Source organism: Entelurus aequoreus, linkage group LG17 (assembly GCF_033978785.1).
Source record: "Entelurus aequoreus isolate RoL-2023_Sb linkage group LG17, RoL_Eaeq_v1.1, whole genome shotgun sequence".
NCBI lineage: Eukaryota > Metazoa > Chordata > Actinopteri > Syngnathiformes > Syngnathidae > Entelurus > Entelurus aequoreus.
In genome coordinates, this window is record NC_084747.1 from 23,436,028 (window position 1) to 23,453,230 (window position 17,203).

Here is a 17,203-nt window from a genome sequence, read left to right on the forward strand (position 1 = left end):
CACTGGAGCCAGGATTCATGTATTCATGTCACTCAGCAAGGTGTCATGTATTCATGTCACACAGCAAGGTGTCATGTATTCATGTCACACAGCAAGGTGTCATGTATTCATGTCACTCAGCAAGGTGTCATGTATTCATGTCACACAGCAAGGTGTCATGTATTCATGTCACTCAGCAAGGTGTCATGTATTCATGTCACACAGCAAGGTGTCATGTATTCATGTCACTCAGCAAGGTGTCATGTATTCATGTCACTCAGCAAGGTGTCATGTATTCATGTCACACAGCAAGGTGTCATGTATTCATGTCACTCAGCAAGGTGTCATGTATTCATGTCACACAGCAAGGTGTCATGTATTCATGTCACTCAGCAAGGTGTCATGTATTCATGTCACTCAGCAAGGTGTCATGTATTCATGTCACTCAGCAAGGTGTCATGTATTCATGTCACTCAGCAAGGTGTCATGTATTCATGTCACACAGCAAGGTGTCATGTATTCATGTCACACAGCAAGGTGTCATGTATTCATGTCACACAGCAAGGTGTCATGTATTCATGTCACTCAGCAAGGTGTCATGTATTCATGTCACACAGCAAGGTGTCATGTATTCATGTCACACAGCAAGGTGTCATGTATTCATGTCACACAGCAAGGTGTCATGTATTCATGTCACACAGCAAGGTGTCATGTATTCATGTCACACAGCAAGGTGTCATGTATTCATCACGTCATTCATGTCCTCACTTAGCCCAAATATGACTTCAAACACGGTTAGCTTCAATGCTAGTAGTACTGTCTAGTCAGTAGTAGATTAGGGTTAGATCACATACTACATCTAGGACACATGTTCTAGTGAGATGAGATAAGGTCACATACTACATCTAGGACACATGTTCTAGTGTGATGAGTTAAGGTCACATACTACATCTAGGACACATGTTCTAGTGAGATGAGTTAAGGTCACATACTACATCTAGGACACATGTTCTAGTGAGATGAGTTAAGATCACATACTACATCTAGGACACATGTTCTAGTGAGATGAGTTAAGATCACATACTACATCTAGGACACATGTTCTAGTGTGATGAGTTAAGGTCACATACTACATCTAGGACACATGTTCTAGTGAGATGAGTTAAGATCACATACTACATCTAGGACACATGTTCTAGTGAGATGAGATAAGGTCACATACTACATCTAGGACACATGTTCTAGTGAGATGAGATAAGGTCACATACTACATCTAGGACACATGTTCTAGTGTGATGAGTTAAGGTCACATACTACATCTAGGACACATGTTCTAGTGAGATGAGTTAAGATCACATACTACATCTAGGACACATGTACTAGTGAGATGAGATAAGGTCACATAGTACATCTAGGACACATGTTCTAGTGTGATGAGTTAAGGTCACATACTACATCTAGGACACATGTTCTAGTGAGATGAGTTAAGATCACATACTACATCTAGGACACATGTACTAGTGAGAAGAGATAAGGTCACATAGTACATCTAGGACACATGTACTAGTGAGATGAGTTAAGGTCACATACTACATCTAGGACACATGTTCTAGTGAGATGAGTTAAGGTCACATACTACATCTAGGACACATGTTCTAGTGTGATGAGTTAAGATCACATACTACATCTAGGACACATGTATTAGTGGCATGAGTTAAGGTCACATAGTACATCTAGGACACATGTACTAGTGTGATGAGTTAAGGTCACATAGTACATCTAGGACACATGTTCTAGTGTGATGAGTTAAGGTCACATACTACATCTAGGACACATGTTCTAGTGTGATGAGTTAAGGTCACATAGTACATCTAGGACACATGTTCTAGTGTGATGAGTTAAGGTCACATACTACATCTAGGACACATGTTCTAGTGTGATGAGTTAAGATCACATACTACATCTAGGACACATGTTCTAGTGAGATGAATTAAGGTCACATAGTACATCTAGGACACATGTTCTAGTGTGATGAGTTAAGGTCACATACTACATCTAGGACACATGTTCTAGTGAGATGAGTTAAGGTCACATACATGAAAAAGGTAAGTAGGTTTAACAAGAAATATTCTAATTCTGATGATTTGTGTGCTTGTTTAGTCTGATTCCTCCTCTAGTACATAGTACACATGCATTGTACATAGCATAGTACCAATAGTGTATATTAATATATGTTCTAATCTCATCTTGGAATAAATACACACTTTGACTCTCATTTGCTGACGACATCATCAGTGACATCATCAGTGGTCCCACCTTCTTTTAATGAATGTGCTCAGTCAGCTCGTTAAAGCAGCAGCATTGTTGAAGTGGCGCTTTTGTCTGATGTTGCCAGACTTTTATGACTCCTCTTTTATAGCCCCTCTAGTCCCCCTGCTAGGCAGCAGGCCTCATTATGGACACCTGCTTCTCATTGGACCGCCACCTTTCATCTTTAATAGCTCATTCCTTCCCTTACCTAGTGGCTAATGCTAACCACACAACAACTGTGACGTAGCAGCTAATGCTAACTTCACAAAGACGCTACAGAATGTTGCTAGCATAAAGACGTGTAATCAAAAGATTTATTTGACACGATCACAACTTTCTTTGACTTGGTTATGTCTTTGGAAAGAAAAGCGACTCCTGCTAGCAATGTTTTAGCACGAGTGATTGAACAGTTTGCATGTTGTGTTTGGAGGAAAGTGCTTCAATTTCACTTTTTTAAAGCATCCTGAGCGCCCAGCAGGGGTTGGGGGGGGTCCCAGGGGCGGGGGCCCCCAGCCAATAAAGACACAGGAATCTCACCTGAGGAGCTTTCATGCAGCACGACAAAAGGTAACTTTGGAACATCTGTCTGCTGTCAAGCTCCTCCCACACAGGAAGTCAACGCTGCAGGTCAGAAACATTGTGAAATAAAACCTGAGCACTTTTGGCTTTTTTTTTACAAGAGATGTAAAAAAAAAGTTGAAAGTCTGCACAATATCATCTTTCACTAACACTTTTATCTTTGAATTATTGGCGTTTTATTGCAATATATTAGTATTTTTATTATTCTGTGTATTTTTTAAATGTTTATTATTTCAACTTATTAGTATTATTGTACGATTTTATTAATAGTAGTAATTTGAACAACCCAGTACAGTAATGTTGTATTATTATTGTAGAAGTGTTCATTTGTATTATGTATTTTTATTGATTATTTGAACTATTTGCTTATTATTAGTACACATGTATTTGTATTTTATTAATAGTAATATAAGCCTTAGCATGATCTTATTTATGGTAGTAATATTATGTAAATATTATTTAATTTAATTAGTATTTTGGAATTCACTTTATACATTTATAGTGTAATTGTATAAATAATATATTGTTTTAATTATAGGGACAAGCGGTAGAAAATGGATGGATGGATATTGTATAAATATTTAATAATTTAGCACAGTATTATGTTATATTATTCTTGTAGAATTATTTGTATTTGATTATTTTAAATATTAGCTTAATATTAATACAAGTGTATTTGTATTATTTTATTAATAGTAATATATTATATATATTACAATGGCACCCGTAAGATGCATCTGTGGCAAGAGCCTCAAGAACGAGCGTGGCCTAAAAATCCATCAGGGTGGAATGAAAAGCTTGGTGCAGGAGCGTGACACACAGCGCACAGGACCGAGTCCTGGTGAGACAGCGACGGAGGAGACACCCCACAGAGCCCAGAACCTCCATGTGATAAACCCTCCAGCTCCCAGCAAAGTAACTAAGCAGCCTCGCATCAAGTGGCCTCCTGCAAGCCAACACAAAGTGTGGCACCAATTCGACGAGCACACAGCCAGAATCCTCCAATCAATAGCCAAAGGGGTTGTCGACAGACGGCTTCAGACCATGACCACCATCATTGTTTCTTATGGAGCAGAGAGGTTCGGTGTGGAAGAGGACGAGCCCATCAGTTCCAACTACACCATGAACCGAAGGGCAGGAAAGATCCATCGACTGCGGCAGGAGCTCCGGTCCCTGGCAAGACAGTACAAGGCAGCATCTGAGGAGGAGAAGAACTCCGGAACATCAGCAGGAAGAAACTGATGACCCTACGTAGAACTGAATGGCACAGGAGGCGCAGTAGAGAGAGAGTCAGGAAGCGAACTACATTCATTTGGATTTATCAAACACAGTGACGTGCGGTCAGGTTGATGTCAGGTGAGGCACTGACTTCATCACAGTCACATTTACAAACATATGAACCCTAAAGAGTATCTTATTCACCATTTGATTGGCAGCAGTTAACGGGTTATGTTTAAAAGCTCATACCAGCATTCTTCCCTGCTTGGCACTCAGCAGCAAGGGTTGGAATTCAATCAATCAATCAATGTTTGTTTATATAGCCCCAAATTACAAGTGTCTCAAAGGGCTGCACAAGCCACAACGACATCCTCGGTACAGAGCCCACATACGGGCAAGGAAAACTCACCCCAGTGGGACGTCAATGTGAATGACTATGAGAAACCTTGGAGAGGACCGCATATGTGGGTAACCCCCCCAACCCCCTCTAGGGGAGACCGAAAGCAATGGATGTGGAGTGGGTCTGACATAATAATGTGAAAGTCCAACACATCAGCGAAAGTCCAGTCCATGGTGGGGCCAGCAGGAACCATCCCGAGCGGAGACGGGTCAGCAGCGTAGAGATGTCCCCATCCGATGAACAGGCTAGCGGTCCACCCCGGAGCAGAGTAGAAAAGAAAAGAAAAGAAACGACAGATCAACTGGTCTAAAAACTACTTGGCATCACAGGTGATGGGAAAAGGAAGGCCATCAAGGCCACCATGGAGGCAGCAGAGAGAGCCTCTAGATCAGTGCGGCCCGGTACCAACTCATTGGTACCGGGCCACACAAGGGAAAAAAATATATATATATATATATATTTTAATTTATTTATTAAATCAACATTAAAAAACACAATATATACATTATATATCAATATAGATCAATACAGTCTGCAGGGATACAGTCCGTAAGCACACATGATTGTATTTCTTTATGAAAAAAAAAAGAAATCAACCTCTCCCCCTCCCGGTCCGTGGGACTAATTTTCAAGCGTTGACCGGTCTGCAGCTACAAAAAGGTTGGGGACCACTGCTCTAGATGGCTTTGGATCAGGAGGAGTGAACTGTGGGCCAATGCTAGTGGGACACAAGCTGGGTCTGATCAACCCTGGCTGGGTCACCTGAGGGAGGGGGTATGATGTTGAAAGACCCGACACCCCCGGTGATCTCAGGCACATCACTGATGATGTATCTTACATTTAGAAGCATTAATATTATTTCATTAAAGGCCTACTGAAATGCGATTTTCTTATTTAAACGGAGATAGCAGATCCATTCTATGTGTCATACTTGATCATTTGGCGATATTGCCATATTTTTGCTGAAAGGATTTAGTAGAGAACATCGACGATAAAGTTTGCAACTTTTGGTCGCTGATAAAAAAGCCTTGGCTGTAGCGGAAGTAGCGTGACGTCACAGGTTGTGGAGCTCCTCACATCTGCACATTGTTTACAATGATGGCCAGCAGCAGCGAGAGCGATTCGGACCGAGAAAGCGACGATTACCCCATTAATTTGAGCGAGGATGAAAGATTTGTGGATGAGGAAAGTGAGAGTGAAGGACTAGAGGGCAGTGGGAGCAATTCAGATAGGGAAGATGCTGTGAGAGGTGGGTGGGACCTGATATTCAGCTGGGAATGACTACAACAGTAAATAAACACAAGACATATATATACTCTATTAGCCACAACACAACCAGGCTTATATTTAATATGCCACATAACAAACACCTCCCCCCTCACGTCCATATAACCCGCCAATACAACTCAAACACCCGCACAACACACTCAATCCCACAGCCCAAAGTACCGTTCACTTCCGCAAAGTTCATAGAGCACATATATTTCCCCAGAGTTACGTACGTGACATGCACATAGCGGCACGCACGGACGGGCAAGCGATCAAATGTTTGGAAGCCGCAGCTGCGTACTCACGGTAGCGCGTATCCAACTCAAAGTCCTCCTGATGACACGATGTCGAATATTTCCAAAAACAATTTGAAATGTGGACTCGTCAGACCACAGAACACTTTTCCACTTTGCATGAGTCCATCTTAGATGATCTCGGGCCCAGAGAAGCCGGCGGAGTTTCTGGGTGTTGTTGATAAATGGCTTTCGCTTTGCATAGTAGAGCTTTAACTTGCACTTACAGATGTAGCGACAACTGTATTTAGTAACAGTGGTTTTCTGGAGTGTTCCTGAGCCCATGTGGTGATATCCTTTAGAGATTGATGTGGGTTTTTGATACAGTGCCGTCTGAGGGATGGAAGGTCACGCTCATTCAATGTTGGTTTCCAGCCATGCTGCTTACCTGCAGTGATTTCTCCACATTCTCTGAACCTTTTGATGATATTATGGAGCGTAGATGGTGAAATCCCTAAATTTCTTGCAATTGCACTTTGAGAAACTTTGTTCTTAAACTGTTCAACAATTTGCTCACGCAGTTGTGGACAAAGTGGTGTACCTCGCCCCATCCTTTTTTGGTAAGCTGTTTTTATAGTCAATCATGGCACCCACCTGTTCCCAATTAGCCTGCACACCTGTGGGATGTTCCAAATAAGTGTTTGATGAGCATTCCTCAACTTTATCAGTATTTATAGCCACCTTTCCCAACTTCTTTGGCACGTGTTGCTGACATCAAATTCTAAAGTTAATTATTATTTGCAAAAAAAAATAAAGTTTATGAGTTTGAACATGAAATATGTTGTCTTTGTAGCATATTCAACTGAATATGGCTTGAAAAGGATTTGCAAATCATTGTATTCCGTTTATATTTACATCTAACACCATTTCACAACTCATATGGAAACGGGGTTTGTATTTTATATTTGAATTATTTATATTTTATAAAGTGAGTACAATAGTATGTAATAATATTGTATAATTATTTATTATTGATTATTTTTAGTACAAGTGCATTTGTATCATTCTGTTAATAGTTAATAGTCATATTTGTAGTATTATTTTTATCACCGTTTTATTTCATTAGTACTTGATCGTTTTTATAATATTTTATTAGTAGTACTTTACTTGATAAATTATAGTGCAATTGTATTATTAGTAGTATTTTTATTAGTATTGTATTATTTTGATACTATAATATTTTGTATTAATATCGTTTTATTATTGTAATATTTTATTAGTATTAATTATTACTCTTATCATTTTATAAGTAGTATTTTACCATATACAATTATAGTACGATTGTATTTTGGTGATGGTTTGGTATTTCATCATACTATACTTTATTTTTAATTGTATGCTTTTATTAATATTCATTTTGTATTAGTATTTTATGATATCATATTTTGTTGTATTAGTATTATTTTAGTAGTAGTAATATATTAGTATTATTTTTATCACTATTTTTTTCATTAGTATTTTTATTTTACTAGTATTAGTGCAATCATTTTTCATAACATGGTCACTACTGCCTAGTTTCTCTTATATTCTTTTTTTACTGTTATATTTTTATTCTCATTGTTGCTTTTTATTTTTATTCTATTGTAATATTTTTCTATTTTGTTTCCATTTATACCCCCATTATTTACTTTTTACTTTTTAAATTCCATCTCAATTCTGTACACTGCGGCTGGAATTGTAATTTTCCTGAGGGAACTCTCCTGAAGGAATCAATAAAGTACTATCTATATATTTATTTATCTATCTATGTATCTATTAATAGTAGTAATAATAACATTAGTAATGTATAATGTTTTTGTTTTATTTGTATGACTTTATGATCATACTATAATTTACAATATGTGCATGTTTGACTTTGTATTAGTCTTTATTGAAATCCTTCATTACTTTCATGTTATGCTATATGATTATTATTGTAGTAGTAGTTTTACAACATGGCAGTTAAAGCGTGACTCCGCCCCTTTGCACACCCGGCGGTGGTGGGGCGAGAGAGAGAGAGAGGAGAAGAGTTGATGATGTTCATGGTGACCATGAAGGAGTTGAGTGTGGTGTTCTTCTTCTTGTGTATTTTGCCAACAGGAAGTGAGCGCTTGACATGGCGACATAACGGGCAGGTCTTCAGCGTCCTGAGCCGGGCGTCCCGCTACCAGCCGGCCGCCAGGAGCGGAGGTGGAGGAGGTGGAGGAGGCCTGGTGCTGCTGGGCGCCTCCTCCACCCGCTCGCCCCCTGCAGCCGGCGAGGTGAGGGAGGACCAGATGGTGGGGGACGACCCCTACAACCCCTACAAGGTGTACAACTACTACTACAGACCCAGGACCAGGACCGGGACCAGGACCCCACAGTGGCACAGAAGCAGGTACCACCACAGAGGTAAGTGGCACATCTGGTACTCTGGACCATGGACCAATCAGTGATTGGTGCTTGGGACCCACAGGTCTTCCTGACCTGGTTCCTGACGCAGACCACATCCAGGTGGGCTCCTACGTCCAGAGACTTGCTATGTACAACCTACTCTGTGCAGCCCAGGAGAACTGCCTGGCCTCGTAAGATGACATCACTGTACATCATTGATACTGTACTTCATCAACAATACTGTACTTCATCAATACTGTACATCATCAATACCTAAATAATACACTGTACATCATTGATACTGTACTTCATCAACAATACTGTACTTCATCAATACTGTACATCATCAATACCTAAATAATACACTGTACATCATTGATACTGTACTTCATCAACAATACTGTACTTCATCAATACTGTACATCATCAATAATGTACATCAACAATACCTAGATAATACACTGTACATCATCAATACTGTACTTCATCAATACTGTACATCATCAATACTGTACATCATCAATACCTAGATAATACACTGTACATTATCAATACTGTACATCATCAATACTGTACTTCATCAATACCTAGATATTACACTGTACATCATCAATACTGTACATCATCAATACTGTACTTCATCAATACTGTACATCATCAATACCTAGATAATACACTGTACATAATAAAAAAATTACTTCATCAATACTGTACATCATCAATACCTAGATAATACACTGTACATCATCAATGCTGTACTTCATCAATACTGTACATCATCAATACCTAGATAATACACTGTACATCATCAATACTGTACTTCATCAATACTGTACATCATCAATACCTAGATAATACACTGTACATCATCAATACTGTACTTCATCAATACTGTACATCATCAATACTGTACATAATCAATACCTAGATAATACACTGTACATCATCAATACTGTACATAATCAATACCTAGATAATACACTGTACATCATCAATACTGTACTTCATCAATACCTAGATATTACACTGTACATCATCAATACTGTACTTCATCAATACTGTACATCATCAATACCTAGATAATACACTGTACATCATCAATACTGTACTTCATCAATACTGTACATCATCAATACCTAGATAATACACTGTACATCATCAATACTGTACATCATCAATACTGTACATCATCAATACTGTACATCATCAATACCTAGATATTACACTGTACATCATCAATACTGTACTTCATCAATACTGTACATCATCAATACTGTACATCATCAATACCTAGATATTACACTGTACATCATCAATACTGTACATCATCAATACCTAGATAATACACTGTACATCATCAATACTGTACTTCATCAATACTGTACATCATCAATACTGTACATCATCAATACCTAGATAATACACTGTACATTATCAATACTGTACATCATCAATACTGTACTTCATCAATACCTAGATATTACACTGTACATCATCAATACTGTACATCATCAATACTGTACTTCATCAATACTGTACATCATCAATACCTAGATAATACACTGTACATAATAAAAAATTTACTTCATCAATACTGTACATCATCAATACCTAGATAATACACTGTACATCATCAATGCTGTACTTCATCAATACTGTACATCATCAATACCTAGATAATACACTGTACATCATCAATACTGTACTTCATCAATACTGTACATCATCAATACTGTACATAATCAATACCTAGATAATACACTGTACATCATCAATACTGTACATAATCAATACCTAGATAATACACTGTACATCATCAATACTGTACTTCATCAATACCTAGATATTACACTGTACATCATCAATACTGTACTTCATCAATACTGTACATCATCAATACCTACATAATACACTGTACATCATCAAAACTGTACTTCATCAATACTGTACATCATCAATACCTAGATAATACACTGTACATCATCAATACTGTACTTCATCAATACTGTACATCATCAATACCTAGATAATACACTGTACATCATCAATACTGTACTTCATCAATACTGTACATCATCAATACCTAGATATTACACTGTACATCATCAATACTGTACTTCATCAATACTGTACATCATCAATACTGTACTTCATCAATACCTAGATATTACACTGTACATCATCAATACTGTACTTCATCAATACTGTACATCATCAATACCTAGATAATACACTGTACATCATCAATACTGTACATCATCAATACCTAGATAATACACTGTACATCATCAATACTGTACTTCATCAATACTGTACATCATCAATATCTAGATAATACACTGTACATCATCAATACTATACTTCGTCAATACTGTACATCATCAATACCTAGATAATACACTGTACATCATCAATACTGTACTTCATCAATACTGTACATCATCAATAATGTACATCATCAATACCTAGATAATACACTGTACATCATCAATACTGTACATCATCAATACTGTACATCATCAATACCTAGATAATACACTGTACATCATCAATACTGTACTTCATCAATACCTAGATATTACACTGTACATCATCAATACTGTACTTCATCAATACCTAGATATTACACTGTACATAGTAAATACCTAGATATTACACTGTACATCATCAATACTGTACTTCATCAATACTGTACTTCATCAATACTGTACATCATCAATAATGTACATCATCAATACCTAGATAATACACTGTACATCATCAATACTGTACATCATCAATACTGTACATCATCAATACCTAGATAATACACTGTACATAGTAAATACCTAGATAATACACTGTACATCATCAATACTGTACTTCATCAATACTGTACATCATCAATAATGTACATCATCAATACCTAGATAATACACTGTACATCATCAATACTGTACATCATCAATACTGTACATCATCAATACCTAGATAATACACTGTACATCATCAATACTGTACTTCATCAATACCTAGATATTACACTGTACATCATCAATACTGTACTTCATCAATACCTAGATATTACACTGTACATCATCAATACTGTACTTCATCAATACTGTACTTTTACACTGTACATAATAAATACCTAAATATTTCACTGTAAATTAAAATAAAATAGTTTTGAAGGTAAGATAAAGTCGGTGAGTCGCCAGTTTAGTTTTAAAGTAAAATCTGTGGTTGTTTTTATAGTAGATTATTGTCAACTGATGAATACTAACACTTTTATTTTATTACTTTTTTGCAGTGTGCTACTGTAATGTCTTCTGACTCCTCCTCCTCCTCCTAGCTCCGCCTCCTCTGCACAGCAGTACGACAGCAGGGTTCTCCTGAGGTTCCCTCAGCGCGTGAAGAACCAAGGCACGGCCGACTTCCTGCCCAGCAGACCTCACCACGCCTGGGAGTGGCACAGCTGCCACAAGTAGGTGGCACGTCACTAACTAAGGTGGCACCTAACAAGTAGGTGGCACGTCACTAACTAAGGTGTCACCTAACAAGTAGGTGGCACGTGACTAACTAAGGTGTCACCCAACAAGTAGGTGGCACGTGACTAACTAAGGTGTCACCCAACAAGTAGGTGGCACGTGACTAACTAAGGTGGCACCTAACAAGTAGGTGGCACGTCACTAACTAAGGTGGCACCTAACAAGTAGGTGGCACGTGACTAACTAAGGTGTCACCCAACAAGTAGGTGGCACGTGACTAACTAAGGTGTCACCTAACAAGTAGGTGGCACGTGACTAACTAAGGTGTCACCCAACAAGTAGGTGGCACGTGACTAACTAAGGTGTCACCTAACAAGTAGGTGGCACGTGACTAACTAAGGTGTCACCTAACAAGTAGGTGGCACGTGACTAACTAAGGTGTCACCTAACAAGTAGGTGGCACGTCACTAACTAAGGTGGCACCTAACAAGTAGGTGGCACGTGACTAACTAAGGTGTCACCTAACAAGTAGGTGGCACGTGACTAACTAAGGTGTCACCCAACAAGTAGGTGGCACGTGACTAACTAAGGTGTCACCTAACAAGTAGGTGGCACGTGACTAACTAAGGTGTCACCCAACAAGTAGGTGGCACGTGACTAACTAAGGTGTCACCTAACAAGTAGGTGGCACGTGACTAACTAAGGTGTCACCTAACAAGTAGGTGGCATGTGACTAACTAAGGTGTCACCTAACAAGTAGGTGGCACGTGACTAACTAAGGTGTCACCCAACAAGTAGGTGGCATGTGACTAACTAAGGTGTCACCCAACAAGTAGGTGGCACGTGACTAAGGTGTCACCCAACAAGTAGGTGGCAAGTGACTAACAAAGGTGTTACCCAACAAGTAGGTGGCACGTGACTAACTAAGGTGTCACCCAAAAAGTAGGTGGCACGTGACTAACTAAGGTGTCACCTAACAAGTAGGTGGCACGTGACTAACTAAGGTGTCACCTAACAAGTAGGTGGCACGTCACTAACTAAGGTGGCACCTAACAAGTAGGTGGCACGTGACTAACTAAGGTGTCACCTAACAGGTAGGTGGCACGTGACTAACTAAGGTGTCACCCAACAAGTAGGTGGCACGTGACTAACTAAGGTGTCGCCTAACACGTAGGTGGCACGTGACTAACTAAGGTGTCACCTAACAAGTAGGTGGCACGTGACTAACTAAGGTGTCACCTAACAAGTAGGTGGCACGTGACTAACTAAGGTGTCACCCAACAAGTAGGTGGCACGTGACTAACTAAGGTGTCACCTAACAAGTAGGTGGCACGTGACTAACTAAGGTGGCACCTAACAAGTAGGTGGCACGTGACTAACTAAGGTGGCACCCAACATGTAGGTGGCACGTGACTAACTAAGGTGTCACCTAACAAGTAGGTGGCATGTGACTAATTAAGGTGTCACCTAACAAGCAGGTGGCACGTGACTAACTAAGGTGGCACCTAACAAGTAAGTGGCACGTGACTAACTAAGGTGGCACCTAACAAGTAGGTGGCACGTGACTAACTAAGGTGTCACCCAACAAGTAGGTGGCACGTGACTAACTAAGGTGTCACCCAACAAGTAGGTGGCACGTGACTAACTAAGGTGTCACCTAACAAGTAGGTGGCACGTGACTAACTAAGGTGTCACCTAACAAGTAGGTGGCACGTGACTAACTAAGGTGTCACCCAACAAGTAGGTGGCACGTGACTAACTAAGGTGTCACCCAACAAGTAGGTGGCACGTGACTAACTAAGGTGTCACCTAACAAGTAGGTGGCACGTGACTAACTAAGGTGTCACCCAACAAGTAGGTGGCACGTGACTAACTAAGGTGTCACCTAACAAGTAGGTGGCACGTGACTAAGGTGTCACCCAACAAGTAGGTGGCACGTGACTAACTAAGGTGTCACCCAACAAGTAGGTGGCACGTGACTAACTAAGGTGTCACCCAACAAGTAGGTGGCACGTGACTAACTAAGGTGTCACCTAACAAGTAGGTGGCATGTGACTAACTAAGGTGTCACCTAACAAGTAGGTGGCACATGACTAACTAAGGTGTCACCCAACAAGTAGGTGGCACGTGACTAACTAAGGTGTCACCCAACAAGTAGGTGGCACGTGACTAACTAAGGTGTCACCTAACAAGTAGGTGGCACGTGACTAACTAAGGTGTCACCTAACAAGTAGGTGGCACGTGACTAACTAAGGTGTCACCCAACAAGTAGGTGGCACGTGACTAACTAAGGTGTCACCCAACAAGTAGGTGGCACGTGACTAACTAAGGTGTCACCTAACAAGTAGGTGGCACGTGACTAACTAAGGTGTCGCCTAACAAGTAGGTGGCACGTGACTAACTAAGGTGTCACCTAACAAGTAGGTGGCACGTGACTAACTAAGGTGTCACCTAACAGGTAGGTGGCACGTGACTAACTAAGGTGTCACCCAACAAGTAGGTGGCACGTGACTAACTAAGGTGTCACCCAACAAGTAGGTGGCACGTGACTAACTAAGGTGTCACCTAACAAGTAGGTGGCACGTGACTAACTAAGGTGTCACCTAACAAGTAGGTGGCACGTGACTAACTAAGGTGTCACCTAACAAGTAGGTGTCACGTGACGCTAAGGTGTGACCTAACAAGTAGGTGTCATGTGAGGCTAAGTAAGGTGTGACCTAGGAAGTATGTGAGGCTAAGTAAGGTGTGACCTAAGAAGTATGTGAGGCTAAGTAAGGTGTGACCTAAGAAGTATGTGAGGCTAAGTAAGGTGTGACCTAAGAAGTATGTGAGGCTAAGTAAGGTGTGAGGCTAAGAAGTATGTGAGGCTAAGTAAGGTGTGGCCTAAGAAGTATGTGAGGCTAAGTAAGGTGTGAGGCTAAGAAGTATGTGAGGCTAAGTAAGGTGTGGCCTAAGAAGTATGTGAGGCTAAGTAAGGTGTGAGGCTAAGAAGTATGTGAGGCTAAGTAAGGTGTGGCCTAAGAAGTATGTGAGGCTAAGTAAGGTGTGACCTAAGAAGTATGTGAGGCTAAGTAAGGTGTGGCCTAAGAAGTATGTGAGGCTAAGTAAGGTGTGGCCTAAGAAGTATGTGAGGCTAAGTAAGGTGTGGCCTAAGAAGTATGTGAGGCTAAGTAAGGTGTGGCCTAAGAAGTATGTGAGGCTAAGTAAGGTGTGGCCTAAGAAGTATGTGAGGCTAAGTAAGGTGTGGCCTAAGAAGTATGTGAGGCTAAGTAAGGTGTGGCCTAAGAAGTGTGTGTGTGTACTGTCAGTCACTTCCACAGCATGGAGGAGATGAGTGTGTACGAGCTGCTACATGCTAACACCCTACAGGCGGTGGCTGAAGGACACAAAGCTAGCTTCTGTCTGGAGGACACTTCCTGTGATGATGGCTACTACCGCCGCTACGCCTGTACCTCACACACACAGGTGTGCTGCTTCTTCTTCCTCCTCCTCTTCCTCTTCTTCATCTTCATCCTCTGCTTCCTCCAGGGTTTGAGTCCTGGTTGCTACGACACCTACAACGCTGACATCGACTGTCAGTGGATCGACATCACAGACGTCTCTCCTGGGAAATACATCCTGAAAGTACACAAACACCTCTCTTCTCCACAATGCTACTTGCTATAGTGGCTAACGCTACTTGCTATAGCGGCTAATGCTACTTGCTATAGCGGCTAACGCTACTTGCTATAGCGGCTAATGCTACTTGTTATAGCGGCTAATGCTACTTGCTATAGCGGCTAACGCTACTTGCTATAGCGGCTAACGCTACTTGCTATAGCGGCTAAAGCTACTTGCTATAGTGGCTAACACTACTTGCTATAGTGGCTAACGCTACTTGCTATAGCTGCTAATGCTACTTGCTATAGCGGCTAACGTTACTTGCTATAGCGGTTAACGCTACTTGCTATAGCGGCTAATGCTACTTGTTATAGCGGCTAATGCTACTTGCTATAGCGGCTAACGCTACTTGCTATACTGGCTAACGCTACTTGCTATAGCGGCTAGCGCTACTTACTATAGCAGCTAGCGATACTTGCTATAGCGGCTAGTGTTACTTGCTATAGCGGCTAGTGCTACTTGCTATAGCGGCTAACGCTACTTGCTATAGCGTCTAGCGCTATTTGCTATAGCGGCTAGCGCTACTTGCTATAGCGGCTAGCGCTACTTGCTATATCGGCTAGCGCTAGTTGCTATACTAGCTAGCGCTAGTTGCTGTAGTAGCTAGCCCTAGTTGCTATAGTGGTTAGTGTTAATTGCTATAGTGGTTAGTGTTAATTGCTATAGTGGCTAGCGCCAGTTGCTACATTGGCTAGCGCTAGTTGCTATAGTGACTCGCAATAGATGCTACAGTGGCTAGCACTAGTTGCTATCGTGACTCGCACTAGGTTGCTATAGTGGCTAGTGCAGGTGGCTATATTTGGCTAACGCTAGTTGCTATATTGACTCACACTAGTTGCTACAGTAGCTAGTGCTAGTTGCTATAGTGACTCGCACTAGTTGCTACAGTGGCTAGTGCTAGTTGCTATAGTGGCTCGCACTTGTTGCTACAGTGTCTAGTGCTAGTTGCTATAGTGACTCGCACTAGTTGCTACAGTGGCTAGTGCTAGTTGCTATAGTGACTCGCACTAGTTGCTACAGTGGCTCGCACTAGTTGCTAGTGTGTGCTATTGCACTAGCGCAACTTGTAGTTGCTACCATCGCCTGATCAGGTTAGCAGCTAACATGTTTTTAGGGTCATTTAAATGTCCTGAGTTGTTCTTGCTGTTTAGTTGCCGTTTGTTGTTTGCCAGTGAAGAGGACGATGCATGTTGCCACTGAGCTCTGGTCCAGACTCCAATAGCACCACAAACATTCAGTCCCATTCTTCCACTTCTTACCTGGCAGGTGACCGTCAACCCAAAGCGGAACGTTCTGGAATCCAACTTTGCCAACAACGTGGTGCGCTGTGACGTCCACTACACAGGACGTGCTGCTCACCTGTCAGGGTGCCAGACCAGCTCCTGAGGACCAGGTCTTGTGTCCGAGTCCTGGTCCTGCAAAGACCTGCTGCCTCCCACACGTGACACTAATCAACTTTAGTTTGGAAAGAGGCTTCTTGTTGTCAGTGACGTGTGCAGTACCGCCTGTGACCACCAGAGGCTTCTTGTTGTCAGTGACGTGTGCAGTACCGCCTGTGGCCACCAGAGGCTTCTTGTTGTCAGTGACGTGTGCAGTACCGCCTGTGGCCACAGAGGCTTCTTGTTGTCAGTGACGCGTGCAGTACCGCCTGTGACCACCAGAGGCTTCTTGTTGTC

General features: G+C 41.1%; 2 protein-coding genes across 2 annotated transcripts in view; both read left to right on the forward strand.

Annotated features, from left to right (window-relative positions):
- LOC133632713 (discoidin domain-containing receptor 2-like) overlaps positions 1–8,229 on the forward strand; it is a 32,136-nt gene extending 23,907 nt beyond the window's left edge. Inside the window, exon 20 of the mRNA XM_062025319.1 lies at positions 8,128–8,229. Within this exon, the coding sequence (XP_061881303.1) occupies positions 8,128–8,134 (7 nt within the window). The 3' untranslated portion in view covers positions 8,135–8,229. The remainder of the gene's footprint in view (positions 1–8,127) is intronic.
- Positions 8,230–8,303: 74 nt separating this feature from the next.
- LOC133631790 (protein-lysine 6-oxidase-like) lies at positions 8,304–16,913 on the forward strand. Its single transcript, XM_062023951.1, has 6 exons — positions 8,304–8,418; positions 8,483–8,591; positions 11,732–11,863; positions 15,176–15,332; positions 15,396–15,491; positions 16,794–16,913. The coding sequence occupies exons 1-6, from the start codon at positions 8,304–8,306 to the stop codon at positions 16,911–16,913; spliced, it is 729 nt and encodes a 242-aa protein (XP_061879935.1).
- Positions 16,914–17,203: the final 290 nt, after the last annotated feature.